The sequence below is a fragment of the Notamacropus eugenii genome, chromosome 2 (assembly GCF_028372415.1).
Source record: "Notamacropus eugenii isolate mMacEug1 chromosome 2, mMacEug1.pri_v2, whole genome shotgun sequence".
NCBI classification, from domain to species: Eukaryota; Metazoa; Chordata; class Mammalia; order Diprotodontia; family Macropodidae; genus Notamacropus; species Notamacropus eugenii.
In genome coordinates this window covers 243,629,314-243,645,504 of record NC_092873.1, presented here as the reverse complement: position 1 = coordinate 243,645,504, position 16,191 = coordinate 243,629,314, and the positions used below count along the sequence as shown (strand labels likewise).

Sequence of the window (16,191 nt, the reverse complement as noted above, 5' to 3'; positions counted from 1 at the left end):
CAGAGATTGTATTGCATACCTTGTATTTGTATCCCACTTAGCGCAACACCTGGAATATAAGGAGCTCTAAATAAATGCTTCATCTGTCCAACTATCAATGAGTTATACTATAGCTAAATCACTGGTCACCACTGATCATCCTCTCACAACTGAATATCACTACTCTGAGTGGAAACAATCAAAATGTTTAGTCCATCTTGCCTGTGGATATCCTTGTCTTTATCCTTCACCTAGCTTTTGAAATATTACCTCTCTCATAAAGTAGAACTACCTCTAAGTTCTCCTTATTTCCCATAAGCATTTATATTTATACATGGCCTCTTTTGACAACAATTTAATTTTCTCTCTTTATGGGTTCAAGGGTTCAACCCAGCCTATTTTTTGCTTTGTAGAAGCTAATCATTTTAATAGTACGCAGTTATTGGTTTACACAAAATAATTTGCTGTCCTAAGATTTTAAAATTCAGCGCTGAAGATAAAGAGTTAAAATACAACACATATTTAATTCTCATTTTCAAATAGATCAGACAAAATGGAAGTCTGGTAGATGAGATGATTTATTTTGCCTGGATAATATTTAGAACTAAATATTCTTTCTCTACAATGTCGCTAAAATAAAAAACATTTTATCAGAAGCATTTACTTTTCAACGATACACATTAGTAAGAAAAAAATGGTACATTCAGTTCCATCAGGCCATACAGCTCCCCAAAGCTGTTTCTAAGGAGAGGCATGCCTTTTTTTCCCTCATTGAAGTCAGTCTCCTCAGAACAACGACCCTGCTTCATTGGCCAACTCTACTTTACAAATGTGAGCCCCAAGAGCACACATATGTGTGCACGTGCACACACACATATATACACACACACACACTTCAAATACTGTACCGTGTTCAGCATTTCTTTTTCTTCAATACAGGAGGCAGTTTTTTTCTGTTCTTTGTTTACTTCTGAAACCAGTCGCATGATGGTCTGTCTGCTGGCTTTTGCCTCCATCTCATGGACATTTATAGTCTCTTCAAGAGTAACAATCTGTTCTTTCTTAAGTGTGTTTTCCTTATGCAGCTCTCTAACCTGAAGAAAATGATAAATAAAAATGAACAACATTTTACACTGCTTTCAATGAGCAAGTACAATTCACTGGGCTAACAAATCCAAGGAGCAAAAATGACAAAGTCTACATTGGCCCAAAATAACACATTTTCTAAATTCTGCAGATATGAGTCTACTAAGCAGTCAAGTTAGTATTAATCCAAGAGCAGACTTAGGGAAATAGAGTCACTGTGGCATTTTCCAAATTGCGAAATAAAGCATATATTCATTGAATCTGGCAGCAGTATGATAGGTGCAGAAATGATCTTAATGTTGTGAGGTAAGAGGAGGGACAGTAGTAGGAATGAAAGTCAAGTATTTGTAAGAAGATTTTTAATTGGAAATTGCACGCACCCCAGCACTACATGCAATTTTCATATAATAGTAGTAGTGGCAATAGTAGTCGTAGTAGTAGGGTAGTATTACTCCTACTACTAGCATTCATATAGCACTTTATGATTTGCAAAGTTCTTTACAAATACTATCTCACTTTATCCTTACAGCAACCCTGAGAGATAGCTGTTACTATTATCCCCATTTTACAGAAGAGAAAATTGAGGCAGAGGTTAAATGACTTGCCCAGGGTCCCACAGCTAATAAGCATCTGAGGCCACATTTGAACTCGGGACTTCCTGACTCCAAGTTCAGAGCTCTGTACACTGTGCTACCATGTCAATCTTATCCATGTGAAATGTACTTTGTTGTCTTATTTCAGTAGGAGGTACTTTTGAAATATCAATTTTTTTTCAAAAAAGCTTCTAGTTTTTTTTATTAATTTAAGGGTTTGTTTTTTTTTCTTTTTCCCACTCAATTCTGTTCATCTCTTCTTTGATCTTCAGAATTTCTACTGAGGATCAATGACAAAGAATGCTACCAACCTCTTAACAAAAAAGCTTGACTCAAGATGCAGGATAAGTGATACATTTTTGAACACAGCCAACGCAGGAATTTGTCTTACTTGACTATGATTCAAAGCACTGGGTTTTTAAGACTCGGGACCTTAAAGTTATAATAACTAAGCCTGGCCTAATGAGAAAATGCATATCTCTCCCTTCTTTGTGGAAGTAATGGAGTACAGGTATGGTACCAGCAAGTACTGGTTAATGGACAAGTGGGAGATTCTCCTTAGGACACGTAGAGTGCCTAGACTCCTGATAGAGACCAAGGTCAAAGAAAGCTTGAAAGAGACAAGACGCCATTTCTCCAAGGCCCAGTGAATGTTAGAGACTCTTACCAGGGAATGTTATATATATTAAGTTATTTTAAGTTTTCTAAATAAATCCTAAAGGACCATGTGAATTATTTATTTGAAGTCAATGATCTTTCATTTTAATTATAGTAACCATGTTTTGTTTAACATCTGCAACCTGGTGTTAATTATATATATACATATAAAACATACATGTTATATCTGTGTATATATATATATATACATATATATATATACATATATATATATATATATATATATATGGCTCAGGCTAACTTTAAGCAATCTATACTCCTATTTTTATAAAGATCCAAAGTGAAATGTTAATATCATTGAGATCAATTTTTCCTTTGGTTTTTGTTTCTAACTAGAAGGGTAGGTGATGTAACTTTAAAACACATGGGTAGCCAAATACATACATACATACATGTATATATGCATGCATATGTTATACGTATGTATATATGTACATATTGCATATACCTATTCATTTACATGTTATCTCCTACACTAGAACGTAAGTTCCTTAAGGAGAAGGAACTATTGTTATTATTTCTTATTTGTGTCAAGAGTGCTTAGAACAGTAGTTTGTTATTTGTCCTTCATTCTTGAAGAGGACCGTGGCATCAGGGAGGTGATGCCATGACTTGCAAGTGAATTGGATTTAAGTGAGGCAGGGCTATGCAAAGTCACCAGCCTCACTCTCTCCTCAGAAGCCATCTGGTCCAGTAGCAAGATATAAATTGGGACACCTGGAGATGGCCCTAGATGCAATATCTTCCCCTCCCAGACTGACTTCTTTTCTTTTCTTTTGATTAGGTAAAAAAGACCATTCTCTGTTTCACTTCTTACCTAGCCTTAATCACTGAAAGGGCATTGCCTCAGTCAAACTGAGACCTGGGAAAGACCTTAGCTTAACAAAGCCAAGGTCTCCCACTGCATCTGGGGCCTGACATAAAAAACACTTAATAAAAGCACATTGTTTGATGGATTGCTGATTTAACTTACCAACCTACATATATATATACATACACACACACACACACACACACACACACACACACACACATATATGTAAACAGTCAGCATGATGTCACTAAAGTCAAGTGAGCTGGAAAAGGCCTTCAAAATCACATTGTCTAACTCCTTCCTTTAACATATGAGGAAAATGGAGCCCAAAGATAGAAAGTGACTTAATCAAGGTCACTCAGCTGGTTAGTGATGGGTCTTCTGATCTGAGTCCAATTTCCTTCCCCCATCATTTTTTACCATTTCCATAGAAAGTAAATTTTGTTAAATTTGCAACAAACACCTTTGAAATTACGTTCTCCTGAAGTTCCTCTTCATTCTTCATGTCCATTTCTAAGCAGTCGGAAAGCTGGATTAGAAATCCCTCGAGTTTCTTGCTGCTCTCAGCGGCTCGGTCTTTGCTTTCTTCATTTTCTTTTAGACACTTTCTAACCAGCAAATAACAAATATACCAAGATTAACAACGCTGGAATGCAACGTTCCGCAAGCAAAATTGAGAATCGTAAACACTTCTGCATGTGCCAGTTTATGGTTCTCCTAGTGGTTTCAACAAGAACGATCTTTGCTAAAAAAATAAAATGTTAGCTCGGGTTAGGAACCAGCCTTTTTTTTTAAACTGGCAAATTGCATGTTTTGACTAGAGGCTACAATCCAAAGTGATGCCTGGAAGAACAAAAACAATTAAAGACATGCATATTCTCTTTCCCCAGGCCTTGTTACCAAGTGTTTCTCACAGGTACTTTCCCCCATCACTAATTCCTTTCTGTCATGACCAGGCACAAAATCCGTAGTGAATTTGAGTTCAATGACGTGCACTTAAAATGTGTTTAAAATAAAATACCCATTATTGAGTAACTATAACATCACAGACCCTAAAACAATGCATGTTTTCTCATCTTAACAGCCTAGAATTTGCCTCTGTCTTTCTGCCTAGAAGGCTAGAGGAAGGAGCATAAAACTCCTCCTAAAGCCTCCCTTTAAAGAGGTCCAAGAAGTTCAGCCAACTCGTCGTGCTTCACTCTACATCACCGTGCCACTGTCTCGTGTCTTCTGTCCTCCACCTTTCCAGCTTTCTTTAGTATGCACACTTCCACCATTACATTGTAAGCTCCTTGAGGGCAAAGACTTTCTTTCTTTTTCTTAATTATGTCTCCAGAACTTAGTACGGTGTTTGGCACATTGGAGGTACTTAACAAATGTCATTTTATTATCGAAATGTAGAACTTAACACTGGAAGAGATCTTAGAAACCATTTAATCTAGCCTCCTCATTTTAAAAATTAAAAAAGCCAAGGTCCCAACAGATGAAGTGAGTTGCCCATGATTACACAGAACTAAGATAAGAACCAAGATATTCCCTCTCCTCTTAAGATAGTTTAAAATAAATTATTTTAAATTTTTCAATATTGTCTGCTGTTTTTTTTCACTTTAGGTTTTCATTAGAATAGCAATAAATATTTTGGGGAGCCAAATGAAAAGTTGCTTCTTTGTATAGGAAAGCAGAGATATTTTGCACTGGTAGGAATAAAATATAAAATTAAAACCTTTGTAACTGGAATAAAGGGCAACTAAAGTGGTACAGTGGATAGAATGCCTGGAGTTAAGAAGACTAATCTCTGTGAGTTCAAATTCAGCCTCCAACACTTACTAGCTGTGTGACCCTGGGCAAGTCACTTAACCCTGTTTGCCTCAGTTTCCTCACCAGTAAAATGAGCTGGAGAAGGAAATGGCAAACCCTCCAGTATCTTTGCCAAGAAAATCCCAAATGCATCACAAAGAGTTGAACATGATTGAACAACAACAAGTTAAAAGAAATATGTGGTAAAGGCAGAAGTGTAGGTCTAAAGCTTGGAGGACATTTAATTTTTGTTCTTGCCCAACTTCATTTACATTCACATACAAGAAGACTATGAGAGTAAAGTGGCCTTCCAAATACCTCCAACCTCCATATAATCCTGTGGATTATTGTATTTGGGCAGGGGGAAAAATTAGGGGGCAGGAAAGCAGGGAACCATAGGGATCTGGTTGTGGAGAACTGGATCGCTGCAAGGTGTTTAGAGAAAGTTGCAATAAATCTCTAATCCTAAATCAGATAGCTGTCTAGGACCACAGACTTTGAAGCAGATCTAAATACAAGTGGTTTAAAACACACACACACACCACATACACACACACACACACACTTACACACACATACACACATACACACACATACATAGCACACAAACACTCACACACACATACATACCACACACACACACACACACACACACACACACACACACACAAACAACTTTAGCCTGGGATTTGCTGGCTGATTTCTGTAGGCTGCCCTTAGCCAAGTGCAGTGGTTCACTACTACTTCAGCTATGGACTAAGGAGTTTTGTCAGGGACAAACTTTTCTAGTCAGTGCCAAGAACCTAAGAGATGACCTTGGGGAACTGAAAAATAATCATAATAGTATTATGTAGCACTTTAAGGTTGGCAAAGTGCTTTATATCAAATCTGCTCTTCCCAACATCCCTGAGAAGTAGCACAGAAGATGGTAGCAGAGGAAAAATTAATGACTATGAGACTAGAAAAGATGTCTAGCTGAATGGGGGAGGCTCTATAGCCCTCACATAGCATAAGAAAGTGTGATCATCAGAGGACATCAGCATCTCCACAGCATCAGGTAGGTTAGTTATCCTAGACAGTCCCATAAAAGTGCACCTTCCACATATGTGCTCTGAACATACAAGTTCTTAACATGTGTCACCTCATGTATGTCCCCTGGATTATGCCTTCAATGTGTGTTACCTATTCACTTGTATTCTATATGTGTCCCTGTATGTGTTCTCCGCCCCTGGTAGGATCATAACCCATGGACAATATACCTCACATGTGAGAAAAGTCATTCCTCAAATCCCTTTAAATATAAAAGGATCAGGAATGGAGCTGAGTAGACAGACAATTATCTCATCTACTGTGTTTGCTATTGTCTCTGTGCCTTCCCCGCCCTCTCAACTACATAAAAGAAAGGAAAAAAATTAGGGTTTGAAAAATGGGAAATTTCTGAGCTGTTTGGTAATTTGAGGACAAATAAGTAACCCCTGATTTATAGCCTTGCATTCACAGTTTAAATGGAAAACTCATCAGTAAGTAAGGCGAGATCTCTGACAGAGGAACCCAAACCTCTGGATCAGGAAGAAAAATGCAAAGAAAAGACCAAGCCTGAGAGCATTAGTTAATGAGAAGCCCCTTTTCTTTGAACCAGATGGTCTTTATCTTTTTTGCATCGTGCACTTCTTGGGCAGTCTGGACCTGTGGGGGCCTATGGACCCCTTTTCAGAATAATGTTCTCAAATGAATAAAATAAGCTACACAGCACTTCAAAGAAAACCAGATATGTTGAAATAGGAATTTTTTTGTCTTTTTTAATTTAAGTTCAAAATTAAAAAAAAAATAGTTATCAAAATATTTTTAACACAATCTATGGCTATGTGACTCTGAGCAAGTCACTTCAATTCTTAACCTCCAAGAGACAGCCTCTAAGACTGAAAGTTTCAGGACAGTTAAAAATCTACATTAGGAGAGGTTTCCTATAGAGACAAAATCAAACCTCTTCCCCATAAAACACATGGAATGCAATATTTTAAAACAAGAACCAAAGGGGAAAATGTTTTAAATGATAAGAAGCCTTCACTACTTACAGGTATGGAAACCTACAGTTTTTCATCTTTCTGGGGCCCAGTCCACACAATTGCCCCTTTTCCAGGCTATATGCCATGCAGGTAACCTACTCTCCCTTCCAACACCTTATGTATATCATCTTTCCCAATCATAATGCAAGCTCTTTAACTATAAAGACTGCCTTTCTTGTTTGTCTCAGTGCTTAGCTGAATACCTGGCACCCAGTAAGTCCAAAACAAATGCTTTATCATTGAATCCCAGCACCTAGTAAGTACATACATAATAAGTGCTTTATCATTGAATCAATCAACAAGTATTTATAAACACTTACTATGTGCTGGATGTTAGTGACACAGAAAAGGGAAAAGACACAGTCCCTTCCCCCAAGGAGCTCACATTTTGATGGGAGAGACAAGAGGCAACAACTAAGCATGCAGACAAGAGCAATACAAGTATAGATGTCAATATAAATGCCAGAATGAGGGGACCAGGAAAGGCCTCTTGTGGAAAGTGGGATTGGACTGAGTCTTTCAAAAAGTCAGAAGGTGGGAAGGCGAGAAGGGAGAGCATTGGGTCATGGGGCTAATGAAATGGCTACCTCAACATTCCCATGTTTCAAGAAAGAAAGTCATCTTAGGCCATGTCCTCACTAAAAGGAATACTTTCTTCTTGTTGCAAAGAGAACAAGCTTAATTCCTGGAAATGAGAGTAGCCAGACCAAAGTCCCAAACTACAAGTCTTCAAGAAGCATAAAGATGGGCCAGCCAAACAAAATCATTCAAGTTCACGTAAGCTCCAATATGGAGTTTTCATTTCAGAATTTCAGATGAGCTTTCTAAAATACCAAATACTCTAAAAGGCCATTAAGAAGTATTTTAATGGCAAAATGGACTCATTACTGTAATTGGTACCATTTTTTACAGACAGTGGATGGTAATCATGATTACTGCTTTTTCTCCTTACTATGTTTATTTTTTTCCTGCAAATTCTTCTACTGTTCTCCATGTGAAATAAACCATATAATTACACGCCCTCAAAAGCATATCATATTTCTATTTAGAAAAACGTAGAACAATAAAAGATTTGCTTTGCTATGACTCATTTAGCTGTTCCTTTTTTGAGCCTATAAGAATTGTATTCATTCTTTGGGACCCACCCCACCCCTAGATACTCTATTTTCACTCTCAGCTATGCCACCAGAAAAGTGCCTAAGAATTATGTAGAATGAGGTTAAAAGGCTGGAAAGAGTTGAGGCCATCTAAATATTCTTAATAAAAGCAGGAATCTGAAGCAAAGCTGATTGAGATGGAGAGCCATCTCTGAAGTAATTCCTCCTAGAAGGTTTAATTCTTTGCCTTTTTTTCTCCCACACTCATTCGCGTGGATGTGCCATTTATGTGATCAGTCTCAGGCCTTTCTAGGCTTCCATCCCCTCGCTCTACTTTTTATCTTATGACCTCAATCTTACTTTCACCACCCAAAAAAGGATTTACAAACTCTGTCTTAGTATTTTTTGGTAATTTACTAAAAATAATAATGGCTAGTACTTATATAGCACTTTGCATTGCAAAAGTGTTTTACACATGCTAATCTACTTCATTTAGAGGCAGGTGCTCTCACAATCCCCATTTTACAGATGAGGAAACTAAGAAAGAGAGAGGTTAAGTGACTTGCCCAGGGTTATACAGAGTTAGGGTGTGAGACCAATTTTAAATTCCTAAATCCAGATCCAGGTCTCTATCCACTTCGCCACCTAGTGGACTTAAAAAGTCTTTAGTGCAATTTGTGGGGTAAGGATGTTTTTTAAAGATTTAAATGTTTCAATGCCTTATTTAGCTAGCTCCTCCCTTTTACAGGACAATCGCAAATTCAGTTCAAGGTCATTTACTAGTCTTTGCCAGAATTCAGCGGGGTTGAATGAACCCTGCTTACAAATAGGTTCAAAATGCTGAGTACACCCCATTGTTAATATTGGAAAAATGGTAGCTATAACTCACAATTATTCTATACTTTTAATATTTAGAAGGCATGTAGTATAAGAATGACTATCCCTATAAATCAACCAACAAACATTGATTAAGTGCCTGTTAGTAACACATCCCATTAGGTACTAGAAATAAAAAGACAAATTTTATAGGTAAAGAAACTAAGGCATCCAGGGGAATTACTTGATTTGCCTAGGACTGTTTTAGTAGCAAAAATACAGCCATAGGGAGATTCCTACTTTAATTTTCTTTACTCCAAGTCCAGTTTTCCTTCTACTACACTAGGACTCCTTAAGAAATATACAGAGTAGCCTGAGTCATGACACCTCTCTGAAAGGGTTTATAAATGAGTGTTGTCTTTCTACTCTTACCTTTGACTCAACAATTTAAATTATTGATCCAAGCAGAAGTTCCAAAATGTGATTTTGCTATTTAATTCAGTGTTCATTCATGCTGAATGAATACTAAAGACTATTGAATCTGTTGAGGTTATTGTTGGTGTGTCGGAAGAAAAGACTTGTAAAATTTTTATAGGATTATAAAAACATTTAAGATCCAAAGACTTTTGAAAATTGAATTGCAAGGCCACAAAAAGGTGAGATGCCTATCACAATGCTTTTGTCCCCTCAGACCATAGTCTGATGACCTAATATCAAATGACATGACATTTTATTTTCACTTGCTTACTTTAATTTAGCTTCGAAGTCTGTGATTTTCTTCTTCAATTCCTGGTTCTCCTGGGTTGCAGCATTAGCTGTTATTTCTGTCCTCATTTTGGACGTGGCAAGTGCTGCAGATTCTTTCTCTGTCTCCTGAACCCTGTCTCGCAATGACATGAGAAGAGAAGACTGTCTTGCATTGTTTTCTTTATAACTCTCCATTTCAGCCTTCAACTCCTGGCATGAGACTTCTTTAGAAAACATCTTAGACCGGAGATCCAGAAGCTAACCAAGAAACAAAGAAGTAAAAAAGAAGAAACTGAGAAACTTAACCAACTGAGTGGAAGGAACAAGTATTTTAGTATCATCATTTTACCTATATTTACATTATTCTCTCCTATTTTTGATTACCCTTTCACATTGAATCATCTTCTATATCTGAAAGCCAAAGATTCTCAGATCCTTACTAGCTGTGTGACCCTGGGCAAGTCATTGGAGAAGGAAATGGCAAACCACACCAATATCTCTGCCAAGAAAACCCCAAATAAGGTCACAAAGAGTCTGACAAGACTGAAAAGTGACTCAACAACAATAACATCTATATCAGATGTAAAATGGGGATAATAACAGCACCTACCTTTCAGGGTTATCAGGAGGACTAATGGAGAACAATTGTGAAGTCCTTAGCACACCGGGCACATGGTAAGCACTATATAAGCATTAGTTAGTATCATTATCATCATCATCACCATCATCATCATTAAAAAGTGTTCCTGGTTCTTATGCAGAGAAAGTAGTTTGGGACCAGGGGCAGCGAGGTGGTGCAGTGGATAGAGCACCAGTGCAGGAGTCAGGAGAATCTGAGTTCAAATCTCACCTCAGACACTTGACTAGCTGTGTGACCTTGGGTAAGTCACTTGACCCCAATTGCCTCATCCTGGGTCATCTCCTGTCATCCTGATGAATATCTGGTCACTGGATTCAGATGGCTCTGAAGGAGAAGTGAGGCTGGTGACCTGCACGGCCCTCCCTCCCTCAAAACAAAGTCAAGTACAAGTCATGTCATCATTTCTCTGATGGCATGGTCTTCTTCAGCAACGAAGGACAAACACACAGTTTGGGACCAAGGCAGGCCTTCAGAAACAACTGAACATCTTTTAGAATTTGTGAGGCAAGACCCCTGGATTTGGAAATAAGATTTGGGTTTAGATCCTGGGACTGACACCTCACTAGCTGTATAAGCTTGGATAATTTACTTCATCTCCTCAGACTCCAGTTTCCTCCTCTGTAAAAATGAGGGGGTTGAACAAATAGCAAGATTTCTTCCAGCTCTTAACCTCTGATACAATACTTCTATGCTATGACCCACCATAGACTTGAGTCAGGAGCCTGAATAAAATCAGCACAATTAAATTAAGGACAAAAAGGAGAAACCTTACCTCAGATTGAACACACTCAAATTTGACCAGAGATGCAGCAAGTTCACTACGGGCATCTTCTGCAGCTTTACGATAGTGGTTTAACTGCTCACGAGTGACAGGGACATCCAAAAGATGATCCTGGAAAGTCTCCCCCTAAAAAGTAAAACAGAGAATTGTGCCGGACAATACTTTCCTTCCCAGGGAGTTAATGCCAAATAAAAATTCAAATATCCTTTGTACTCCCAATGTGTCCAGTTGTATGCTGTTCAGATTCTATCATTCCCATTTTCTGAAAGCTAAAGATAGTAATACCTTTTCAAATCAAATGGAAAATGCGAATTTTCTTTTAGGGAATTACTTCAACTGATTAATGCTTGTGTCCCCTTCTATTCTGTTATTCCCTTACCCCCAAATGAAATTCTATTTTACTATTATTCTGTCTCATGCTCTAGTCTACATACTAGCCAAGCAAATCAAAACTAGATAGAGCAGGTGTGTGAAACCTGCGGCCTCGAACATGTGGCTCTCTAGGTCCTCAAGTGTGGCCTTTTGACTGAATCCAAACTTCACCAAACAAATTCCTTTAGGACATTAGTTAATCATCATCATCATCATCATCACTAAAGGGGTTTCTGGTTCTTATGCAGAGAAGTAGTATGGCACCAAGGCAGGCCTTCAGAAATAACTGAACTTCTTTTAGAATTTGTGAGGCAAGACGCAGTAGAAAGACCACTGAATCCTTTAAGGATTTGTTCTGTGAATTTTGGATTCAGTCAAAGTGCCACACTTGAGGACCTAGAGGGTCACAAACAGCCTTGAGGCCATAGGTTCCCTACCCCTGAATAAAGCATATAAAATGCTTTGCAAAAGGGGCGAATCTTGAGCAGTAGTATTCTAAAACAGATGGTCAGCCTTGGAGACAGGAAGACATGGATTCAAAATCCTACCTCCACACATACTGGCTGAATGATCCTGGGCAAGGTAATTAGCCTCTTAGTCATCTAAGCAGTTCTTTAACACTATCAGTTGCAGAGAAGATGCCAATCTAAATTGGTTATAAGAGTTTCCTCACCAGAGAGTGCCCAACCAACGGAAGGCTAGCTCCATATACCAGCTGCTTGTGTTTGTATTCCCTGTACTTAGCACTTAGCATGTACTGGCACATAGTAAGTGTAATAAATGTTTGTTGTCTTGACACAAATGTGAACTACTGTTGCTGTTGCTGTTAAATCTATAAATATATCATCTACCACCACTAAGCCTTCATATGGACCATTCCCCTAACACTACCTTCACTCTAACCATGTCCTTGCTAAAAACTACCTTCCTCCATGGAGACTTTTCAGAGTAGATCAATCAAAAGGCACATGCTCTTACACTGGCTCACAGAATCACAGAATAGAAAGGAGACCTAAGAATCGATCCAATCTAACTCACACTTGAACAAGAATCTATCCCCTTTACAATATCCCCCACCAAACAGGCATCCAGACTTGGATGAACCACTACCTTCCAAAGTATTCCATTTTGGGGGTTCTAATTGTTAAGTAGTTTTTGTCCTTACATAAAGCCTAAATCTCTCTCTTCCTATTGCTCCTGGTTCTGCCCACTTGGGTCAAGCAAAACAGTCTAATCTCTCTCATAAGAAACAACTTTTTAGAAATCAGAATTCAGTAACATAGCCCCCTAGTCTTCTCCAAGTTAACTATCCCCATCTGAATCAGCCAATGTTCCTACGCTATAATCTTCAGGTCCCTCACTATCCCACTTACTCTTTTCTGGAAATTTTCTAGTTTTGTCAATGTTTGTCCTAAAATGTGGCATCCTAGGACTTGAGATACAGATTGACCACGACTAAGATAGAACATAGTACGTCTATCATCTCACTCATTCTACCTCTCAATGTAGCCTAAGAGGACATTAATAATTATTAGCTGCTATATCTCACTGTCAACTCATAATGAGCTTTTGATCAACTGAAATACTTTGATCTTTTTCACAAGAACTATGCCTCTCCCACCTTATACTTGTGAAGTTAATTTTTTTAACCCAAGTGTACAATTTTATACCCCTGTTCCACTGACTTCTCCCCAGTCCAATTGATAAAATTATAAAAAGTAGGGGACAGGTAACAGGAACAGGAAATGCTCAGGTCTTAAAATGAATTAAGAGATAAAAAATAAAATTCTACTCAAAACAACTACAGAACATACAAAATATCTAGGAGTCTCCCTACCAAGAAATATACAAGAATTTTATGAATACAATGACAAAATACTTTCTTGCATGGTCTACTGCCTTCCACTGCCTTTGGGGGAAGCAGAGAAACACCAGTCCCTCAAGCAGGTTTCCCACCTGACTTAGGAAAAAAAAGAGAAACACCATTCCACATGGGGCAGGTCTTTTGACTTCAAGGGAAGGAGTAAAATGCCATTCCATCAATTTCATCATTAATCCCCTTTCCTAAGAAGACTCCTGTCTGAGACCAAATCTCAAGGGAAATTGATAACCTACATGAACTCATTTCTCAATGATTAACAAATTCTATCATTATTTAATTATCTCTTCTGATCCATATCATAATTCCTTGTAGCACAAGCTACTGCTTCTTCCCAAAAGATCCAACTTTCTCATAAGTCAGGTAATAAGCATTTACTAAACATGTATTATGAACCAGGCATTATGCTAAGCATAAAGGATACAAGAAAGGTAAAAGACACTCCCTACCCTAAAAGAGCTAATGGGGGAGACAATTTGCAAATAACTATGTACAAACAAGATATATACAAGATTAATTGGAGGAAATCAACACAAAGAACGTACTTACATTAAGAGGGATCAAGGAAGGCTTCTTGTAGAAAGTAGGATTTTATCTGAGACTTGAAGGAAGCCAAGGAAGTTAGGATCTGGAGATGAGTGGGGAGCGAGTACCAAACATGGCAGACAGCAAGTGAAAATGCCAAGAGTCAGGAAATGGAGCTTCTGGCATTTGACTAATTACTACAAGACAAGGATTACTCCTTCCTTCTCTTCCTTAGCAGCTCTTTCACCACACTATATAATAGGATTATAGAACCAAAGTGGAGGTTCTTAAATTAATATCCCCCCCCATAGGTTTTAGGGGGTCTATGAACCTGGGTCAGAAAAAAATTACATTAGTATTTTCTTCAATTATTTAAAAATATTATTCTGAGAAGGGGTCCATAGACTTCACCAGATTGCCAAAGGAGTCCATGACATAAAAAAAAAAAAGGTTAAGAACTGATAATATGGAACTAAAAGGGATCTCAGAGGCCATCTAATCCTACATTCTCATTTTCTAAATAAGGAAACTAGGGTCCAGAGAGCCTAAGTGACTTCCCCAAAGTCACACAGGTAAGTATTATGTGAAAAGTGGGATTTGAACTCAAGTCACTTTGGCCACAGTTGACAATCAAAAAAATTATTGTTAATAGTACTAAGATTATGACAAATTTAACATGCAGTGAAAGGACAGGATAGGAAAAAAGGTATACATGGAAAAACACTACTTCTTTGTAGGATAATGTTGCTATCACAAACAATAAGGTTCAGTACAGAACATTACCATAAAATTCACATGACAAAACCCTGTGTTAGGGTAGTACATTAAGAGTCCCCCTCCACCCAACTTAAAATGCTTATTAAAAACCTCTGCCTAGCTTGGTGTGGGGAAGAAGGGAAGGGATAAGAAGGTGGAAGTCAAAGAAGTTATAGTGTTGTGATATGACATATACTTTAATTTTTATAATGTAAAGACTAGAATAAGGTCATATACTCATCTTTCTAATTAAAGTTTTTCTATAACCGTCAAGATGACCAGGTGGCTGACTTAAAAGTCAAAGATTGTCTCCTGAATAATGAATCACCCAAGGTCTTTTACTAATCTATTTCATAATCTTTCACTCCCATTCTATTGAATTGACCTCAAGAAGTATTTATTAAGCCCCTATCAAGTACAAGAAATCCTGGATTAGATACCCTCAAATTCCTGCCTTTGTCAAGAATCAATCCTCTACTTAGGTAGATACTTAAAACTGTACCCATTAAGTACAGTTTGGTCTAATTGTGAAAGATGCTCCATCAAAAGGCAATTCATTTTCTCTGGATCTGAAGGTGGTCTGTACAAGATATGTAGGGGAAATATCAGTAAAACCTGCTCTGGGATAGAATAGTCACTCAGCAGCTGAAACTTCTACCTGGGAGTCATGAAAACAAGTCACCTGCCAATCCTCAAACTTTCCCGTGGGAGTTGTCATGACCACTATGTTTCAATGTACATAGCCCCCAAAACAAATCTTTCAATGAGCTTAGTAACTATTTACATTCGTCATTCAGAAAACATTCAAAGAGGGTGGTAAGTATGTAACCTTGCACAGAAAATATGTAAGATTTAACTGACTCTTCCACACAAGATAACCACATCCTGCCTCACTCAATGGCCAAAGGGAAATTTTATTACTGCCCTAAGCACTATGGTTACATTTTCGAAAAAGGGTCCTACATTTGCAGATCTCTTGTGAGTGGTTTGAACAGCAGTCTTTTTTGCCTTATATTTTCCCCCCAAAATTCATCAGGAAAATTGATTCTTTAAGACCACAAATATTTCCTTAGAGGTTTAACTTCCTAAAGATGAAAAGATAGTAGCCATCTTCCTATCTTATATTTCATCATCATTATCATCAGCTTAAAAACGAGTATTGATTCAGCCTCTGTGTGAGCAGGGCACTAATTATGCAGTACAAATCAGAAGTAACCCCTCCTTTCCATATGAGTAAAAGATAAGCTCTTTAATGATGGGGTAGAACATGTTCCTACATAAGTACATACAAAATAAATAAAAGAGAACGGGGGGTGGGGGTGGGGGGGTGCTATCACTAGAAATCTGTGGGTAAAGGCATCAAGAAGAACTGGCATTTGAGCTGAGTTTTTTCAAATCTAATCAACAATTACTTATTAAGCACTAACTACACACCTAGTGCTGAGCACTAGGAGTATGAATACAATCAGAAAGAAAGATAGTCATCAGCTTCAAGGGACTTATATTTTAATGTGGGAAAACAACATAAAAAGAACTTGAAAAGTGGAATCTTCAGGGCATAGGAG

The 16,191-nt window shown here is 37.9% G+C and overlaps 1 protein-coding gene across 4 annotated transcripts in view; it reads right to left on the bottom strand.

Annotated features, from left to right (window-relative positions):
* The window catches only part of CCDC170 (coiled-coil domain containing 170), a 106,782-nt gene that overhangs the window by 72,539 nt on the left and 18,052 nt on the right, over positions 1-16,191 (bottom strand). For all 4 annotated transcript variants that reach the window (XR_011974658.1, XM_072643713.1, XM_072643715.1 and 1 more), the window contains exons 2-5: positions 11,086-11,220; positions 9,675-9,931; positions 3,614-3,758; positions 888-1,073 (exon numbers count right to left, since the gene is read on the bottom strand). Coding sequence is in view for 3 of the 4 variants with exons in the window: in XM_072643713.1 (XP_072499814.1) it covers positions 888-1,073; positions 3,614-3,758; positions 9,675-9,931; positions 11,086-11,220 (723 nt within the window). In the remaining variant the exon portion in view is untranslated. The remainder of the gene's footprint in view (positions 1-887; positions 1,074-3,613; positions 3,759-9,674; positions 9,932-11,085; positions 11,221-16,191) is intronic.